Below are 20919 nucleotides of genomic sequence, written 5' to 3'. Positions count from 1 at the left end.
TTAGTCTCAATTAAGTTAAGGGTTTATATATCTAAATATGAACTCTGAGCAGGGTCACGTCTGCATGTATTTTCTTTTTATCTGATTACTAAATATTTGTTAAGTTGTTTGTACTGACACTGTTCTCATATTGTCCACAAAATACTCAAAAGTTTATGTTGTCAAACCATACTCTGTATTAACTCACGCATAAAGATAGTGCTTGATCGGCCTGTGAAGATCACACCTAACCATCAATCATTTTTAACTGACCAACTTTATTACTCTTCCATTTACTCTAGATTTAGGGGAAGCTAATGTTCAAATGATATAATGGCTTACATTCATCTGGTTCCATAGGTTTGTTGTGATTGGGGCCATCTAGTGGGGGAACTTTGGAATTACATGAGGTACACAACCTCTGCTGCCTTCATTTGCTCCTTGTAATCTTCAGTGACATTCAACAATCAATCGATTAATTGAGAAAACAGTCAGCAGATTAACCATAATAAAAATAGCCATTATTTGCAGTCCTTGAGAATATATATTTTCATTTTGGCTCTACTTCAACCAATTGCAACTGTAAAATCCTGACTATAGTAATAAATCAATAATATATAATTAACAGTCATAGGGGCCATTTTTCAGCATAATAGTATTTTCCGGATTAGGTTTTTACTTAATTGGCATTTTGAATGCTGTACATTTACTTGTAACATGGTTTTGTTTTTTTTACAGTGTGTAGTACTTTTACTTAAGTAAATGATCTGAATACTTCCTCCACCATTGCTTTGGGCTCATAACTATGACAATTACGACAGCACCTGAAGGCAGCGTTTCCACGGGTCCAGCTTCTCATCGCAGAACAGCGTTTCATTCCTGAGAAGACTGAACTGACGCACAGATGGTCTGTGGACAATCTGAAACATGGACATACGTCTATATCCATGTATGGACATCAACATGCCGAGAAACTTTACGTTAGGGTACATTAATAGTAAAGTTTGCGTCGTTTAAGTCTTGCGTGTTTTTTTTCTTCTTCTAATTAGACAAGTAACGTTTCCGTTAGGTAGCCTACTTTCTTTTCTTTTTTTTTTTTTTACCAACAGTGAGACATTGGAGGGTCCCGGTCACAGGCGCAAACTCACATGCGCCAAATAAAACATGTTGCGCTTTTAAAATGCGTTACGAACTAAGAGGAAGGATGGCAGTGACCCTGACAAAGGCAGTTAATCTCATCACAGGACTAGTCATTGTTTTCCAGTTACAAATAAGCTTCATGAAGCTAAAATCCGCTTATGGTAAGTTAGATATATCTGCTAATAACGTTACCTTTCGGAACTTTAGTTAAAGAAGAAACTGTACATGTTTATATAGGCCTACAATAAGATAGATAACATAATTACACTAGATAGCTAAGATAGATAACATAAGTACACTACCGTTGCGTTAAAGTTACCTCCTGTGAATTTGGTAACGTTAGGCTACTGCGTCATTTATTGTAAGGGTAAGTCTTTTTTTGTAATTATCTGCCAATACCAATATCTTTAGATTGAATGTGGCAATTATAACATGCGTGCAGATGTTTTGATATTTTCTTTCGTTTTCCCTTGTATTTTCTTTATGGCTGAGTGAAAAATCTTTGACACGGTATTAAGACCACATTAAATAAATTAAAATGGTAGTACCTAGTACCCCAATTGGGGTACTAGGTACTACCATTTAAGTTTTTCACAATACTCTCTTTAACCTCAAATACCAGGGGAAATAAATCATATATTTCAACGTACTATAATTGTAGTAATCCTTTTCAGTTTTATGTGTACCTGCTTAATTGTGTTTACACCTTCACCACCAGGTGGAGAATCTTTATGTTGATGGAGACAAATTAAGGTGTCAGTTTCAGGTGTCTCAGCTGAAACAGCACCTGTTTATGCCAGTATCTGTGGGTTTTACATTTTCTGTGGAGCATTTTGTTTATTTAAAGTGGAAAAAGAAAAGTTGAACTGTTCTGCAACAGCAATGGGTGAGATGCATTGAACTGTATGATAAATCTGACTTTTGTTGATCTACAGGGTGGGTATTTTAACAACATCTCAGTGACAGTTAGTCACTCCAGTATTTATACAGTTACTGCTTTTGTTACCAATAATTGTTCTTATTATGTAGCATCAATACACTGCCCACATCACACTGGTGGAGGGTTGTGAGGCCTCTGCAGCCACAGGGCCACCATGTGACAGAAATATAGACAACATCCACCGCTGCCCAGCCTCACATGCCTGGTCCTGGACCTGCTGGTGTGAAGAATGTGAAGCATGCTTTCACCCTCTGCTGTGAAAAGAAAAATTAGGACGTACTGTTGTCACTGGAAGGGGCAGAATGACGGGGTGACCACGCATGCTTGCCACATGGCACACACTGGAGAATTGTTTATGTCCCATTGCATGTGAGAAGAAGATGCCAAAGTTTGCTTACTGATATTTGAAATGTTCAAAGAGGCATTCTCCACATCTAACATCCCCTTAACATACAGTTTCCCTTATTCATTCCCACTTAAGGTTGTTAAAATAGTCTTAATATTCCACGCTGACAGTCACTTATATGTTGTGTGCCAGGTTTTTCAAGCTTTTTATCTAAGCTATATGATGTTTATACTGAGTGAAATATTCAAACCCAAGACCCCATGTTTTAAAAAAAATCTAAATCCTATTGGAAATATATTCTAGATGCGATGCCTTGTGCATCATTTTATACAAACCTCCCCAAAATATAGCCGGACATATTTGCTATCTTTGGAAACTTTAACATCTGGAGCTGGGAAATTTAAGCTCAGTGTCAATTCTAAGAACTAATTTAATGTTATGGATTTATTTTGGATCCAAGTGTTTCTTTACTATTCAGGAAGATGTGTGTAAAGTTACTTGTTTCCTAAACTTGAGAGCAGTGGCTGCCTTGTTTTTTGTTTTCTAAATGCTGTAGATTAATCTTAAATTGATCAAAAAATGTATTAATCAACCTATTGTTTTAGCACTATTATTTTTATGGCAGTATTTGGCTATTTACAGTCTGTAAATAGTTAAACTACTGTTAGGACATTTGTACTAAGATTGCTAAAATGTGGGTCTTTGTCAGCATCAGCCCAGGCATTTTGATTTTACTGTTAGAAATATAATGATGGTACTCGAAAAAAGACACAGTAAGTAAACAATGTGATCAAAACAACAATAAATTATCTCCCTCTATTCGATTCCTCAGGAGTCTACCGTACTGACACACAGGGGCTGTCTTCTCCAGAGGATGGGTTGTATGTAGTCGCAGGGAGCAAGCCCAGGGAGACAAGTCCCAGGTCTGGGGCCCCTGGCTGGGCTGCAGACAACAGAGGCCACTACAGAGACCAGCACCAACCAGAAGAGTCAGATCCAGACCTGCTGATGGAGGACGGTCACGACAATGCTACACAGATTGTGGTAATGTTATTTACAGCTAAGAGATGTTCAGCAGGTGAAGAAAAACAAAGGAACTAAAGTCATAACTGAAAATGACATTGAAGGGATGTCTCCCTTTGGTAGGTGATGTATTTATAGGAATGTAGTCCGGGACATTTAGGTAACAATTGTTCGAAAGCAGGCGAGTTAGAACATAACAAACAGAAAATGTGTTTTATAACATTGCATAGCAACATTCTTGATAACGCTTTCTGCTATAAAATGCTCTGCATATAATGTTTGCATATAATGCGTTCATAAAGACCAGCCCTTTCATAGAAAATGTATTTCGCAAAACGTAGTGATGTTTTGGAAAATGAAGCAGGGCTTTAAAATAATAACCGTTAGGGAATCTCTGTCTTGTACGATGATATGGGTGAACATTGTTTGAACATTGGTATTAGATGCCATATTAGAGAATTAACAAGAAAGATTCGGAAATACAATATAGTAATATAGTATATTGGGAATAATATTAAAGGAGAATTCCGGTCGATTTCAACACGTAGCTCTGTTGTTTGTAAATTTGGAGTGCTGTCAGTAGCGAGAAAAACGAAAACAGTCGGCGTTGCCTACACCGTGTTATCCTCCTGCTACAGTTTGCACCCAGGAGACTGAAACAGGGCAAGTGTTAAAAGTGCTTTTAGCCTCTTAACATGTTCGAAATGTCATTACAAGTGCCTACCCATGTGAAGTGATTCCTTCCGAGTGAACACAGTGAATCTGACTGCAGTAGATGTGAAAGAAATGCATGAATGTTGTGCTAATTCATACCTCTGTTTAGTTCCGGTGTTGAGACGGCAGTAAGACGAGAACACAAAACAAAAATATTTATTAATTTAATGATTAAATAAGGTAGTGTCTCCAAACTTACCTCAATCATAAAGTATGAGGCTCTGTTGCGGCATAGCTCTCTCTCTCGTAGCCCTTTCACGGCGCTCCCGCAGCTCTTCGTTCAATAAACTGTCTGTACACTTACAGAGTTCTCAATGCTTCGGTTAACATCTAGGGACCCCCACTATGCTACCGTTGAAGTTTGGTGATATTTTGAGCCTTTTTAGTAGTATAAATAGCGATTTGTTTTTACTTTCCCTGTGCCCCGAATACTAGCGTTGTAAGCTAACCAGCGGTCCGTTAGCGTCGTTGAAGCTACAAACACAATCAATTAGCATGAAAACATGTCCCAGAGAATGACAGAGTGGGTACACATCTGTTATTAACCCCTAGGTTCGCTTTGCGCCGGAATTGTCCTTTAAGCTAAAACTTAACACATTTGATGATTCAATCAATTTAGTTCCATTTTTTTGTCCCTCATACTGATTTAATGTGTGTTTTAAAACATTTCAATCCCTACATTTTTGGATAGGACATTGATCCCGCCTACTATACATCTAAAATCTACGGTTCTGGAGACTCAGCCAGCAAAGAGCTGTGGGTGAACATCGATGAGATGGAAGAGGATGAGTGGAAGGTCTGTGGCTTCCTGTCCAGCATCCACAGACAAGCTGAGGTATGAAATCAGTCCGTGTGAATAAATGGGACAATCAGTGTTTTATGCAAATATCTCCTGTGAAAGAAGTTCATTGGGGAATCCATCTTTAATTTGTGTATTTGCTTGACTTCCTTCAAAAGATTTTGATGTCCAAATGATTTAGACATTGAATTAAAGAAGTGTTGATTAGTGTATTACAGTTTACTTTCTGAGTGTATTGAATTAGCCAAGGAAGGGTTCAACTCAACAGCAACTGGACTTGAAAAGTTGAAGGTCCAGTTGCCCTTGACTTTAACCCTTCACTAGATAACTATGACCTAGATGATTGAGAACTTTCACAGACAAATGTATTGAGTTGAGAACACAGGCACCGTATTAAATCAAAAGCTGAGTTAACTCTCACTTGGTTGCATTGAAGCTTATTATAAGCTGTTTTACACGATTAAAGATTCGGACAAAAAGTTGTTGGTGTATATGAAAATGGTTGTTGACCATCTTTAACATACAGTTGATATTACACTTTTTCTTTCTTCGTTTCCAGAGAGTGAATCTTTCCTTCAACTTCCCTTTCTACGGACATATACTAAAAGAAATCACAGTGGCAACTGGAGGTAAGTCTTTAACTACACACCTCTTTTCTTTAGCTCAAAGTTATAATGCACAATCTGTATTCAAAGTAGCTACAAGTAGAGCAACTTTATATGAATTTTTATTATATTTTTGTTCACTTTTTACCTTCATAGCAGCCGCACAGTGCATACTTAGAAGGCCAAAATCTAAATGCGTTAAGCAATATGAATATATTTGACAGCAGAATAGCGCTGCTTTAAGAAACTATAACCTGCATCACAGGTTTGCAGTGATGTTATGTTGAATATTTTTGGCACATGCTTTAGTCTTTTGTATGATCAGTGTGGATATGTTTCTATACAACCTCTCTATCTCCAACAAAGTACTGAAGTTAAGGATCTGTTTTCAAGCAGCAGAAGTTGAAGAACTAGATTAACCTGCCAAAACACAACAGAATAAAAAGTTACTGTGAGTGAAGCAGTTTGTGTGTGGGGAGAGGGGCCCTTTGTCTCATATCTAGTCCATGATTGAAACTGATTGTGAATGTCTCCCTGCATTACATCCAAATTGTAACCTCTGCATGTTATCCTCTCACAGGTTTCATTTACACTGGAGATATAATTCACCGAATGCTCACAGCCACTCAGTACATCGCCCCTTTGATGGCAAATTTTGACACAAGCCTGTCCCAAAACTCGACTGTGTTTTACTTTGATAACGGTAAGAGACGTTTTACTCAACTGTCATCAATTGTGGCTTTTTGTTTGTGGGTCTGCTGTAGAATATTTATACTAAATGTATGTCAATGATTATGTTTATGCATGTCTACCATGTAGGCACTGCCCTGGTGGTTCAGTGGAACCGGATGTACCTCCAGGACAACATCAGTCTAGGATCTTTCACCTTCCAGGCCGCTCTGCACAGTGACGGACGTATCATCTTTGCATACAAAGAGGTGACATTTCTTCTCAACTTTGTGTTCTTCTGTTAATGTGGAATTTGTTTAATTATTCAGCCTTTTTGTTTTATAGATTCCTTTAGACATCAACGGCATCAGCACTGAGAATCATCCTGTCAAGGTGGGCTTGTCGGATGCTTTTGTGGTTCTTCATGAGATAGAGCAGATCCCCAGTGAGTGGCACTTTTGGTGTATAAAGACATTCTTCTTATCATATTTTTACCAGCCAACTCATTAAACAAAGCACTGGATCTCACTAGATATTAACAACATCACATCTTTTCTGACATGCTCCAGATGTTCGTCGGAGAACCATTTATGAGTATCACAAAGTCGACATCCTCAAGTCCAAAATCTCCAATTCTACAGCTGTGGAGATGCTACCTCTCCCAAGTACGTTAATGCTAATAAAGTATACAAAGAGATGCAAAACACACATCTATGTTCTGAAAACTTGGATCATCAGTAACCTAATCTGAAAATGTATTTTACATGTTTGTATTGTACACTTGTGTTGTACACTTTTAACACTTATGTATGAAACTAGCTTATGATCAGTAGCAGCTGTTGTATGTTAGCTCTATGCTGCAGGATGGCCTGTAAAAATACATTCAGGTTTAATTCACAGAAGTCAAAGCCATCTCTTCCTCCTAACTCTTCACAGTTTTCTTTATTCTCAGCATGTCTCCAGTTCTCCAGCTGTGGTCCATGTGTCACTTCTCAGATTGGCTTTAACTGCAGCTGGTGCAGTCGGCTACAAAGGTAAACTGGAAAGCACTCTGAGAGCACATACCACTGACAAGGCTGCACATTCGTCTGTCCTGTACAACTACATTATATAGTGCATGCAGAAATGTGATTATGTGTGCAGTATTGTAGGGACCTAGAGTGGCATGGTGATGGAGAACTCCTTGCAGACTAATCAGTCCCTCCAGGATTTCGCTGCCTTTTTTTGAGATTGTTGTGGCCCAAAATGCCTGATTTCGCGAGAGCTTTTGTAAAAAATTGCGATAAAAGTTGCTATTTTTTTTTTTTTTTTTGTATAGTTCTTTAAAAATAAAAAGGAAAGTTGTTTTGGGGAGAATAAAATTACTCTGGGCTGAGATTTCCTAGTAACCTTACCAAAAAGGCTCAGGATGCTGCAAATGTTGGTATAATATGAAAATGGCTGGTGGATTTAAGACAAAAAATTATAATTTATTGAATGAATCAAATTTGAACATATGTGTCAGTGGCTTGTTGATCTTTACATTGTTAATTAATTTCGTATCCTGGCCTGGGACTGCGTGCGTGCGTGTGCACGCGTGCGTGTGCACGCGTGCGTGCGTGTGCGCGCGCACGTCAGTCGCGGGGGGAACAGAGCAGCAGCCCCGCCCGCTGCAGAGAACCGACAGGATTGAAACGGCAGCAGCTTCAGTGACTTCAGAGTGAAAAATTGTACATTTACGTTCAAATGTATACAGTCTTTTGCTGTATGTTTTGTTGGTAAATGTGAGATGTTCAAGTCACACACGTCTCGTCTTCATATCACAAATGATCAACCCGTTCTCACTCCCGCTTGGTCAGTGGCACTCAGAGGGCACGTGGGACTGCTTGGATTGGTTGAAGTCGCGGGAAACTTCAGGTTATTGGTCAAATTTGCGGAAAGGTTGCGGTGATTGGTAAAAATTGTGAGTCGCACCAAATTCACGGTGATTGGTTGAATCTGCGTGAATTGGCGCGAACATCGCGAAATCCTGGAGGGACTGACTAATGGCGGCACGCAGGGTGATCATGTGTGTGGGTGTGTTGCCAATTTCAAATATTGTTTTGCATTTTGAAGAGTTTTCCCAATGATTGCTAGAGTTTTCATTCTTGAACAAAGTTTCTTATGTAAGAAACAGTGTGTAGTGTTGTGCAAGAATTGTGTTGCAGATTTGCAAACAAAGTGCAAAGCAGAAAACACGTTTGTACTTTTGGTGCCATTGTTTAAGGCATGGTAACAAAAGGTTAAGGTTTTGATGCTTTTGTCTAAGCATTCACTTTTAGTTTGTAAGCAATTGGCAAAAATTGTATCTCTGAAGCCTCATTTTAGTTTTTGCTGAATGTATATTCGTATAGAATGAGGACTTTGGGTTTACTTAAAGGAGTAAGTGAAAGAAAGAATCTCTTTGCAGGCAGTACGGACAGAGGAGAAACAATTACAGCGAACGATAATCTTTACAATGTGGGACAGATGAGTGTTGTATTAAGATAGACAATTAAAAAATATGAACATATCCTTTAAGACTAAACCAATTTACAATAGCTTTGTTTTTTCCCTATTGCTTTACTACATGCTGCCCTATTGCAGGGGAATATAAAGTGTAAGTACGTATATTATTGGATATTAGCTGGATGCAAAAGTCTTCAATAACATTTGGTTGTAAAGGCTTGATTCAGACTTGTCCCTCAAACACTTTGTCAGTACAGTATGTTGTATGTTTATGAAGGTTAACCTGTAATTACAGCTTAAAGGAGAATTCCGGCCAATTTTTACGTTAATCTTGATCGCTATAAATATGCGAGTACAGTCGATAGAAAAAAAAACAACTATATTTATTTAGTTTATTCTCCCTCAAAAATAGGTAATTGAGCACTGTAGTGGTTATGACCATATCAGTGACTATGTAACTACATGGAAACGGGCCAAATGATGTCTGTGGCTTGCACACTGATAGCGTTAGAGAAGGCTAGCTGTAGTCTCGTGCTGAAGTGTGCAGATTGCTACGAGAAGCAATCCTTGCAAGCCACAGACATCATTTGGCCCATTTCCATGTAGTTACATAGTCACTGATATGGTCATAACCACTACAGTGCTCAATTACCTACTTTTGAGGGGGAATAAACTTCAAGTTTTCGTCGCGAAGGCATGACCTGTCCTCTGGAGGACATAGCCAGACCACCGGGCGCTCGCTGGATTGTTTTTCGGGAGTGTGAGGCGACGAAGGCGGGGAGAAATCAGAAGCAAGGATCCCGGTTGGGCCTGCTAAGGGAACTACCACACAGATTGACAATGCCAAGCCTCCTACTCACCAACACCAGATCGATCACACACAAAATGGATGAGCTACAAATACACACGGAACTGTTGCGTGATGATTATCACAGAATAAGCCTGGCTGAACACACTTATCACGGACGGCAGCTAGCAGCTAACAGCTAGCAGCTAGCAGGGTGAGTTAGCTATCAGCAGGATAGAGATAGGGTAGGTGAATTTAAACGTCTGAGTTGAAAACGCATCTTGTTGTCACGTAAGGGCCCTGTTCATGTTGCACAGACATTTTAATTGCATTTTGTGTCTGTTAAGAGGCACAAAGGCATTCTAAAACCTGCCCCGACAACTGCCGTTTTAGCTCAGTGGACGCTCGTAGAGGTAGCTGCAGCAACTCCAGTTTGCTAGGACCGATTCAGGTCGGGTTTTTTTCAATCGAAAGTACTCGCATATTTATAGCAATCAAGATTAACGTAAAAATTGGCCGGAATTCTCCTTTAAGTACACGTTCATTATATATATTTACTTCCTTTGTCAGATGCTCCAGTGGCTTTGATCGTTACCGGCAGGACTGGGTCGACCTTGGCTGCCCGGAGGAGGTTCTCATTATTTTAGCATTTCAGTAAATTCCACAAAGTTGAACTCGGTTCACACTTGGCACCACTTGAGTGTCTGTCTGCACAAAAAAGTTTACTAATGTTTGTTTGTCCAGAGAAGAGATCTCCGGTGTCTTCGAATGACAGACGTAACAAACGCCACATCTCGCCACCTCACACATACGACCACTCCTGTTACAGCGACCGCAATGCATCAGAAGACCTCCAGCATGACCTCCATCCCCCTCCACAGTACATCCACTGTCACCAACCCCTCAACACATAGCAGCACAAGCAGAAGAATAATATCCACTCAACAGCCTCCTACCAGCAAACCTGCTGAAGGTAAGATGCTTGCCAATCACCTGTAAACAAAACGTGTTATGTTTTGTTCATCTAACACTACAGTATTTGCAAATATGGTTCTTTTTTGAATGTCCCACTACCTTTTATAGAATCCTCTTGATAGCTTAACCTCAATGAATTTCAGTTTTACTTTTTTTAGTGTTAAAATCTTATTTAGGACAGGGCGGTTGTCATTTCCAGCTCATGAATTAATACTACTGACAGTGTGAGGGTCAAGTGGTCAGCTATTTCCCAGCCCTCTGTTAGCTCCTAGCTGAGTGTATACAGCGCTATGTTAAATACTGCATAGTGGCCTCAGCTGCTGAGGGATGACTCAATGTATGTGTGTCACTCTGGTTGAGTCAGAATATAGGAGGGCTGTTATTTTTGGTTGTATTGCTATTGTTTGTAAGCTGAAAGAATATAACATCCTTCTCTAACAGAAGCACGATTATTTTACTCGCACACTCTTTTTTTTTTTTTAATATAAGGAATCCTAAAGCTATTCTTAAAATGTTCTCTTTGCATTATGGGATGTTTGTTTTGAATATCTTTAACTTCAAAATGCAAAGAACTGTATCATTTGAAGTGAATAAATGGGAATTACATTATAAATTGCATATTTTTTTTGCTGCCTAACTGTTCACTGCAAAAGGCCCTGCACTGCTCCAATTTGGGATGCCTGTGGGGAACCAACAGATTTTGCACTTTCTGAGATTTCACTCGTAGTACACTACAGTATTTCAGTTAATAACATACAGAATTTAAATAAAAAAAAAAAACGAATGTAGTAACTACTCAAAAAGCTTCTCTTTTACAGTAAATGGTCATGGTCAATCTCTTGAAATTGTTGAATTGTTTTTTTTCCTGAGAAGTTTATTTTATTCCTGGCAGGACAAACCATTCTTAAACTTGATGACTGATTTAAAAAAAAAAAAGTACAACGCATGACATACTGTATTTTATATTTAAAAGTAGTATATTATGTCATTGTATTTCTTTTTCTAGATGACACAAAGATGTCTTTGCACATCAATGAAGCACGTAAGTCGTTCATGTTCACCTACTGTGTGTCTGACTGTAATTTTATTATCGGTACGTGATATTTTCAGCACAAAACTTACATATTTACAATTGATCTGATAGTTAAAGCCACTATGTGAAAAAGTTTGTGATTACACCGTTGTTTAAATTGCTTTGCTAGAAGTCTAACAAACAGAAATATCTGCATGTGTGTGCTGCTTTTAGCCCAATCTCGAGTGTCCCCTAGTTGTATCAGAGGAGGGCATGCAAATTCTACACACATTGGCTTTAAGTCTATAACTAGAGTATTAGTAGAATCGCTGACAGTCTCATCACCACCTCTGTATAGCAGAAGACGAGGAGACCACAGGAGAGAGCGATGGGCCACAGACTGGTCTTCTGGCAGGAATCATCATGGTGATGGTGATCATCGGAGCAGCCGTCCTTGTGTCTGTCTACATGTACAACCACCCCACCTCCAGCGCCAGCCTCTTCTTCATGGAGGTCAGTGACACCATAATCCATAATAAATTCTCCATAGTCCCTTCCTTTGAAAGAGCCATGCATTTGTCAGATGTATGTGTTGCATTGCAAGCAGTGGAGTCTAAAAATAAAAAAGCTGGTTCTTCCTACACTTTAATTTAGATCAAGATACTTTGACAACTACTTGGAGATTAGACTTCACTGAAGCTATGCCACACTTTTTCTTTCTGTGAAATTTAGTTGGAAATATTTGACATTTTTGGAAGCTGGGGAGTTTAATTTTACTATAGAATTTAAAACAAACATTCTCTTTGGTCTGCACAATGGTTGTTTTTTTAGACCATAAGTTTGTAATAGTGTCTGTCCCAAATGGTGTTTGGAGCATAAAGAAATATTTTATTATCCCCCGCAGTGCAATTAAAAATATATATATTTAGGAGAGCAGAAACATCTCATACAAATGCATACAACTATTAAGTGCTGTGTACTTTACACGTTTTCTCAATATTCAATATTATATCTAAATTTATCTTGAAACCCACTTGTGTGTTCATTCCCCCCCTCAGCGGCGACCGACCCGGTGGCCAATCATGAAGTTCAGACGGGGCTCCGGGCGCCCTTCTTACGCCGAGGTGGAGGCTCCTGGTCAGGACAAAGACGGCATGGTGGTCATCGACCCCAAACAGTCTTTTGTCATGTCAGACAGAAGAGAGAGTGAACAGAAAGAAGGATTCATAGTTCCTGATCAGAGGGAGCGCTTCTTAGTCTCAGAGAACTCCTGACCAAAACTACGTATCCCAGAAAGCTTTGGGACAGAGCTGGACCTCTATGTGAGGGAGACTTTATTTCCATTCAGCTGTTGCTCAAAGTCGTTTTAAGGACAGACTTTGAGTGTTCGGAGAGGAAACCGCCAAGCCTCTATGAGGAAAATGTAACTACAGAATATTTTATTCAGTTTTTAGGCATAACATAAAAAAGATAAAAACTTGTGATGCCTGCGTCACAAAGAGCGAGAGGTGACGCTGCTGAATGTTTAAGACCATTTCTCTCAAAGACGGCTGTTATTTTCCAGAGCTGTTATGCGTCGTTTCAAACCTTCACAAGGAGGAATGTCATATTCGGGTGTCATTTCCTCATCTCAAAAATACAGACTAAATTCCTCACCATTACACCCACCTTCATCTGAGGGGCGAACAGGGTGCACAGTGTTTTCACTGCTGTTTACCTCCGAGCATAACATTTTTACAGTGAAGCAAAGCCTGCAACCTTTTGAATTTCTACTTTATTTTCTGAACTTAATAATAAAGGCAGAAAACATAATTACTGATTAGTTTCTTGTACAAACATCCACAACCATGGAAAAAAGTCTCGCAACAATTTTCTAAACATGCTATAATTGTTCCCCAGGGTTGGGTCAGATTACTTTGAAATGTAATCCATTATTGACTACAAATTACATGGCAATGTTTGTAATCAGTAACGTAATCAGTTGGATTACCCAAAAGATGTAACGTAATCTGATTACTTTAGGATTACTCTTAGTTCACTTCAATAAATATGCACCTTAAGTAAAAGACACCGCCACAGAATTGATCAATGAATTCTCATTTTATTTTTCTCTTTATTTCATTACATCTAAAAAATCTTTTTGCTCTCATTAAAGCATTCCTGTGTGAACTAACTAAAAACATACTTTCTTTACTCTGAACATATCCGTAAAAGGTGAAATAACTGAAACCATTAGTTTATCATCATTGGACCACCTGATAGCTAGCCATAGATATATATATTGACTAGATGTTGCCTTGGGCTTCTAAGCATGCGTCAACACCGCCGCCATTTTGGAACGGGGGTCTGTAGGTTGCGCTTGTCATAGGAAGTAGCTAACTCTGCTATCTCCGCCTGTACTTAGAACACATAGATATTTATACTGATGCCGGACTTTTGTGCTGCTTATGGACGTTCAACCACAGGATGACACCATGTGTCTCTCAGCTGTTGACATGTCATCTGTGGTGCCAGCTGAGGACGACGATGACAACATTGCATCCTCTCCCTTTGAGTTAATCACTGGTGTTGTGTTGGACCATAGTTATTTAGCAAAAAGCTTTGAGTGCCTTACTGAGAACGCACTTGTTTACATTGCAGAATTCGTAGTTAGGCAAGTCATGAGAAAACTTGCACAATTAAAATAATCTATTCATCATTCAACAACACAAGGGAAACCGGATACTGTTGCTATGATACCCACAACAAACAGCGTTTGCTCAAGCAGCGGCAGAACTGAACAGAGCCTACGGTCCCTCCGCTTCACCCCCGCTGGGAAGACAGAGGTCCTGGGAGATGGCTAACTGGACTGTGCCTCTCCCGGGCTGTCATCCGTTGTCTCAGCAAAGAAGTCTGCCTACAGTGGGAGCAGAGCGGACGTCCCGCTACCGTCTCATCTATATATATCTATATATCTATCTATATATATATATATATATATACACACATCTATATATCTATATCTATATATCTCTATATATCTATATCTATATCTATATATCTATATATATCTATATATCTATATATATATATATATATCTATCTATCTATGCTGTCTCGTTAGCTAACGTTGGCTTGCTAATTTCCTCCACCCAACATGCCTTCATCCTACACTGGTTATCGTAAAATAAACCAAACAAACATGTCACTCATCTGGCGATATCAATGTGCTTTCCTTAGATTGGACAAGAGCGTGTGAATTAAACATTAAGTTCTTACATTTTACTAATTTAGAGGCTGACCGGCTGGCTGGTAATCTAGTTTACTTGCTTGCTAGGGGGCTAATTGTTTAGCGGTGCAGAGGGCGCAGAGAGAGGTCTATTACGGTCTTTATATTAAATATCACGGTGAAGGATATTAGTTTATTAATGTAAGTTTATTTTGTAATGTAATCAATTGTCACACCATTGTAGCCATTTTGCATGCAGTAGGCTAGGCTATGGTAAGTAGCGATAGTTCATTTTAAGTTTACTTAAGTGGAAGAATGTGACTAATAAACCAAGGCCTACAAGCACTAGGCATTACATTTTGAACATGAATTAGATTATATTAATATCAAAAGCTTAAATTTTCTCTGGACTCGATCATAAATACATGTCTGACCTTTGGAACGAACCAAAAAAACTAGAAAATCGCATGAGATTTTGACGATTTATGGTGATTTTATTTCCGTTAGACCTTTGCCTAGACTGACGCTGATCCTTTTGATTTGAACCTTTTTCTTGTCAAGAAACTACACAGGCAATTGGATGATAGTGACATCTAGTGGACAAATGAATGAACTGCTTGTCAAATTAAAACAGGCTATCATAAAAAAGTTGCATTGTTTGCATGACAAAATGTAATCAGGTAATCCTCAACAATGTAACTGTAACCTGATTACACATTTTTGTATTGTAAACTGGGCTGATTATAGTTACTTGATTTTTGTAATCTTATTACGTAATCCAGATTACATGTAATCCGTTACAACCCAATCCTGTTGTTCCCACCTGTGTAATTTTTACATTTTTCAGTCACTGTACAGTATATGTATAGCTTTATTCATCAGCAAGTTAAATGGACAGCTAATTATGTTAAAATGAAGTCTTTCAAAAGTATTATTAAAACATTAGGATTTTTTTGAACACATGCTGTTATACAATGTAATAATTTCACCAGTTTTCTCATTTTTTGGAAATCTAAAAAAAGTCCTAAAACTCAAATGTTCAAAAGTTGTGATTTTCTAGTGAGCTGAGGGTTTAACCTGCTCCTTCTCTTTATCAGATTGATCAATGCCTATACATTTTCAGAACTGGAGTTTCATCTACTGTACATTTTGGTAAGCTTACACGAGAATCAACAGTTTCCTCCAGTGACATACAGTACTAGTGTCCTGTAATATTTGAGGCATGTTTAGTCTAAAAATGAAATTAAGGCAATGGAACTTAAGAGCGGCCTGTAGGCTGCAGAGTGAGAGGGTCAAGGCACTGCTGTGTTGGAGGTACTGCAAAGGTCCTGGATCGATGATTTAGGTTTCCTCTTTGTCTTCTGACAGAATTAGACAAAATGAAAATGATGCATTAATAGTGATCTTGAGGTACTATAATAAAAGAGTCAAATCACACTTATTGAATAGGTGCATATTACATATCAGAAAAATACTAAAAATATGCATTTTTGTATTAATTTGTGTCAACAATTTCTATTTACTTAAACGAAAAAATGACACTATAACTGTTCAAATACTCCATGCTACATATTAAATCTAAGCGGCTTATAAGTATGTAGAATGTTCACATAGGAAATGTGACAAAAGTAAGTTCATTAAAAACTTGATTTTTGAGGGTGCTGCAGATGGACACTATTGTCCCACAATGCATTACACACAGGAAATAGAGGACCTGGGGAAATAAACAAATGTCCAGGAAAACCCCAAAATAGCTATTACATCCTTGGAAAAACATTTTGTGAAGTTTAATTCTAAAGTCACAGTTTGATTTACTGTTTCGTATGAAACTGTATAACATAATACATGACATGATGCAGGAACTGTAAAAAGTTAAGTATCCTAAGACAATTAGTATATAATGCACTGTATACAGGTAGCATGTATATTATTGGGACACAGTATGTGTTTCTAACCTTTCACTGGTGGTGCAGGTAATCGCCTCCTCAGCTGTCTTGATGAGTCCACAGTGACAGGCTGCAAAAAATGCATGTGAAACATGTTTTTTTATTCTTGAACAAGTGTTTTACACTCTTATGATATTATGTATATATATACATATATAGTATGCAAGTACCATAACTGGAATAGTCTTGGTCTTAGTGAAGCGTGACTGTTGTGGGTCCACATTGAGGCCTGCACTCTTCAAAGCAGCAATTCTGGCCGAGATGTCACAAGTCTGGAGCAGAAACAACACAAACATGTAACACAGTACATGTTTGATGAAGATCAGACTGATGTTATAGTTGTTACAGTTGTCTTTTCAATCTTTGACCTTTGATTTCAGTGTCCCCATAAGGTCAATCTGTGTTTTTTTTTATGAACGCTTCACAAGCCTCACACAACACTGCACATATTCCGGTCTAATAAGAAGCAGCAGAGCACTTTCTTAATATGCCAGTTTCAGCTTTAAAATGGATGCAAATCAAGCTTCAACCCACCTGCAGATCAGACTGTTGAACCTTAGCAGCTGCAGATGCTATCTGCTCCTCCAGGAAGGACAGCTCCATGTCGGACGTCCCGCTGCAGATGCCCCTTGCACACTCCTCCAGGTCACTCAGCTCCGCCTCCAGACTGTACACCTCTCCAGCTGCCACATACACCTGCAGCATGTCCAATTCAACACAAGATTATCTTCAAAACTTCTGAAATCAAGACTTGTCACATAGTATAGACTGCCATAAAATGTCATAGTACAGTATGTCATAGAAATGTCATAGTATGTCATAGAAAAAGAAAAAAATTCCGTAGTATAGTAGGTCATAGAAATGTCACTACTGTATGTCATAAAAATAAAAAGTCACAGTATGTTGTGTATGTCATTTATGTCATAAAAATAAAAAAAGTCATAGCATGTTATAAAGTCATAAAAATGTCAAATTTCATTGTATCAAAAAAGTCATAAATATGTCATAGTATGCCATAAAACAGTCATAGTATAGTATGTCGAAAAAAAGTAATAAAATGATAGTATAGAATATCAAAAAAATCATAGTATGTTGAAGATTTGAACCCTCAACCTCAAATCTTCATTTTATCTCTAGCAGCTTATCTCACGGAGGTATTTGTGAAGATCATAAGGCACTGGTTCGGCATTCTTATTACAGATATATTAAGACAAAAAAAGTCATAGTATAGTATGTCAGAATAATTTCACAAAAGTCATAGTATAGTATACCAAACATGTCAAAATGTCATAGTATAGTATGCCATAAAAATGTCAGTATAGTATGTTGAAAAAAGCTATAGTATAGTATGTCGAGAAAAGCCATAAAAAAAAGTCATAGTATAGTATGTAAAAAAAAGTCATAAAAAAGTCATAGTATAGTATGTCGAAAAAAGCCATAAAAAAGTAATAGTATAGTATGTCAAAAAAGTCATAGTATAGTATGTTGAAAAGTCACAAAAAAGTCATAGTATAGTATGCCAAACATGTCAAAATGTCATAGTATAGTATGTCATAAAAATGTCAGTATATTATGTCATAAAAAACTAAAGTCATAGTATGTCATAAAGTCATAGTATTGTATGTAGAAAAAAGTCACAAAACAAGTCATAGTATAGTATGTCGAGAAAAGCCATAAAAAAGTAATAGTATAGTATGTCGAGAAAAGCCATAAAAAAGTAATAGTATGTCAAAAAAGTCACAAAAAAAATCATACTATAGTACGTCGAAAAAAGTCACAAAAAAGGCATAGTATAGTATGCCGAAAAAAGCCATAGTATAGTATGCCAAAAAAAGTCACAAAAAAGTCATGTCTAAAAAGTATGTCGAAAAAAGCCATAGTATAGTATGTCGAAAAAAGTCACTAAAAAAGTCATAGTATAGTATGTCGAAAAAAGTCACAAAAAAAGGCATAGTATAGTATGTCGAAAAAAGCCATAAAAAAGCCATAGTATAGTGTGTCGAAAAAAGTAACAAAAAAGGTCATTGTATAGTATGCCGAAAAAAGCCATAGTATAGTATGCAAAAAAAAGTCACAAAAAGTCATAGTATAGTATGCCGAAAAAAGTCACAAAAAAGCCATAGTATAGTATGCCGAAAAAAGCCATAGTATAGTATGTCGAAAAAAGTCACAAAAAAGCCATAGTATAGTATGCCAAAAAAAGTCACAAAAAAGTCATGTCAAAAAAAAAAAAAAAAAAGTCACTAAAAAAGTCATAGTATAGTTTGTAGAAAAAAGCCACTAAAAAAGGCATTGTATAGTATGTCGAAAAAAGCCATAAAAAAGCCATAGTATAGTATGTCGAAAAAAGCCATAAAAAAGCCATAGTATAGTATGTCGAAAAAAGTCACTAAAAAAGTCATAGTATAGTTTGTCGAAAAAAGCCATAGTATAGTATGTCGAAAAAAGTAACAAAAAAGTCATAGTATAGTATGTTGAAAAAAGTCATAAAAAACGTCATAGTACAGTTGTCAAAAAAGCCATAATATAGTATGTCAAAAACAATCACAAAAACAGTCATTGTATAGTATGCCGAAAAAAGCCATAGTATAGTATGCAAAAAAAAGTCACAAAAAAGCCATAGTATAGTATGCCAAAAAAAGTCACAAAAAAGTCATGTCTAAAAAGTATGTCGAAAAAAGCCATAGTATAGTATGTCGAAAAAAGTCACTAAAAAAGTCATAGTATAGTTTGTAGAAAAAAGCCACTAAAAAAGGCATAGTATAGTATGTCGAAAAAAGCCATAAAAAAGCCATAGTATAGTATGTCGAAAAAAGCCATAAAAAAGCCATAGTATAGTATGTCGAAAAAAGCCATAAAAAAGCCATAGTATAGTATGTCGAAAAAAGTCACTAAAAAAGTCATAGTATAGTTTGTCGAAAAAAGCCATAGTATAGTATGTCGAAAAAAGTAACAAAAAAGCCATAGTATAGTATGCCAAAAAAAGTCACAAAAAAGTCATGTCTAAAAAGTATGTCGAAAAAGCCATAGTATAGTATGTCGAAAAAAGTCACTAAAAAAGTCATAGTATAGTTTGTAGAAAAAAGCCACTAAAAAAGGCATTGTATAGTATGTCGAAAAAAGCCATAAAAAAGCCATAGTATAGTATGTCGAAAAAAGCCATAAAAAAGCCATAGTATAGTATGTCGAAAAAAGTCACTAAAAAAGTCATAGTATAGTTTGTCGAAAAAAGCCATAGTATAGTATGTCGAAAAAAGTAACAAAAAAGTCATAGTATAGTATGCCGAAAAAAGTCACAAAAAAGCCATAGTATAGTATGCCGAAAAAAGCCATAGTATAGTATGTCGAAAAAAGTCACAAAAAAGCCATAGTATAGTATGCCAAAAAAAGTCACAAAAAAGTCATGTCTAAAAAAAAAAAAAAAAGTCACTAAAAAAGTCATAGTATAGTTTGTAGAAAAAAGCCACTAAAAAAGGCATTGTATAGTATGTCGAAAAAAGCCATAAAAAAGCCATAGTATAGTATGTCGAAAAAAGCCATAAAAAAGCCATAGTATAGTATGTCGAAAAAAGTCACTAAAAAAGTCATAGTATAGTTTGTCGAAAAAAGCCATAGTATAGTATGTCGAAAAAAGTAACAAAAAAGTCATAGTATAGTATGTTGAAAAAAGTCATAAAAAACGTCATAGTACAGTTGTCAAAAAAGCCATAATATAGTATGTCAAAAACAATCACAAAAACAGTCATTGTATAGTATGCCGAAAAAAGCCATAGTATAGTATGCAAAAAAAAAGTCACAAAAAAGCCATAGTATAGTATGCCAAAAAAAGTCACAAAAAAGTCATGTCTAAAAAGTATGTCGAAAAAAGCCATAGTATAGTATGTCGAAAAAAGTCACTAAAAAAGTCATAGTATAGTTTGTAGAAAAAAGCCACTAAAAAAGGCATAGTATAGTATGTCGAAAAAAGCCATAAAAAAGCCATAGTATAGTATGTCGAAAAAAGCCATAAAAAAGCCATAGTATAGTATGTCGAAAAAAGCCATAAAAAAGCCATAGTATAGTATGTCGAAAAAAGTCACTAAAAAAGTCATAGTATAGTTTGTCGAAAAAAGCCATAGTATAGTATGTCGAAAAAAGTAACAAAAAAGCCATAGTATAGTATGCCAAAAAAAGTCACAAAAAAGTCATGTCTAAAAAGTATGTCGAAAAAAGCCATAGTATAGTATGTCGAAAAAAGTCACTAAAAAAGTCATAGTATAGTTTGTAGAAAAAAGCCACTAAAAAAGGCATTGTATAGTATGTCGAAAAAA

At 37.0% G+C, this 20919-nt stretch overlaps 2 protein-coding genes across 10 annotated transcripts in view; one reads left to right on the top strand and one right to left on the bottom strand.

The window, feature by feature from the left end:
- Window positions 1–812: 812 nt before the first annotated feature.
- si:ch211-106h4.6 (plexin domain-containing protein 2) lies at window positions 813–14040 on the top strand. 3 transcript variants are annotated; one of them, XM_036005524.1, is made up of 15 exons: window positions 813–1041; window positions 1086–1280; window positions 3238–3449; window positions 4834–4977; window positions 5501–5570; window positions 6127–6249; window positions 6366–6484; window positions 6561–6660; window positions 6785–6880; window positions 7168–7249; window positions 10039–10099; window positions 10213–10441; window positions 11450–11485; window positions 11814–11968; window positions 12514–14040. In XM_036005524.1, the coding sequence occupies exons 2-15, from the start codon at window positions 1160–1162 to the stop codon at window positions 12727–12729; spliced, it is 1764 nt and encodes a 587-aa protein (XP_035861417.1). In that variant the 5' UTR covers window positions 813–1041; window positions 1086–1159; the 3' UTR covers window positions 12730–14040. The 3 variants fall into 3 exon arrangements, with proteins under 3 accessions (XP_035861417.1, XP_031149824.1, XP_031149825.1); XM_031293964.2 differs by having other exon boundaries at window positions 839–1280; window positions 11817–11968; XM_031293965.2 differs by lacking the exons at window positions 813–1041; window positions 1086–1280 and adding an exon at window positions 1902–2005.
- A 1844-nt stretch (window positions 14041–15884) lies between these two features.
- The window catches only part of si:ch211-106h4.9 (rab effector MyRIP), a 75073-nt gene continuing 70038 nt past the window's right edge, over window positions 15885–20919 (bottom strand). For all 7 annotated transcript variants that reach the window (XM_036004717.1, XM_036004718.1, XM_036004715.1 and 4 more), the window contains 4 exons: window positions 17144–17305; window positions 16780–16881; window positions 16619–16679; window positions 15885–16024 (listed from right to left, as the gene is read on the bottom strand). In XM_036004717.1, coding sequence (XP_035860610.1) covers window positions 16005–16024; window positions 16619–16679; window positions 16780–16881; window positions 17144–17305 — 345 coding nt within the window. In that variant the 3' untranslated portion in view covers window positions 15885–16004. The remainder of the gene's footprint in view (window positions 16025–16618; window positions 16680–16779; window positions 16882–17143; window positions 17306–20919) is intronic.

Source organism: Sander lucioperca, chromosome 9, assembly GCF_008315115.2.
Source record: "Sander lucioperca isolate FBNREF2018 chromosome 9, SLUC_FBN_1.2, whole genome shotgun sequence".
In the NCBI taxonomy this organism is placed as follows: Eukaryota; Metazoa; Chordata; class Actinopteri; order Perciformes; family Percidae; genus Sander; species Sander lucioperca.
This window is presented reverse-complemented; position numbering and strand designations above follow the sequence as displayed.

What these genes read in the sequence shown, in the direction of transcription:
- si:ch211-106h4.6 (XM_036005524.1), top strand. Translation starts at nt 1,160, where the DNA reads ATGCGTTACGAACTAAGAGGAAGGATGGCAGTGACCCTGACAAAGGCA. An exon ending in AATCACAGTGGCAACTGGAG is followed by an intron (nt 5,571 to 6,126) that starts GTAAGTCTTTAA and finishes ATCCTCTCACAG; the next exon opens with GTTTCATTTACACTGGAGAT. An exon ending in CCAGCCTCTTCTTCATGGAG is followed by an intron (nt 11,969 to 12,513) that starts GTCAGTGACACC and finishes TCCCCCCCTCAG; the next exon opens with CGGCGACCGACCCGGTGGCC.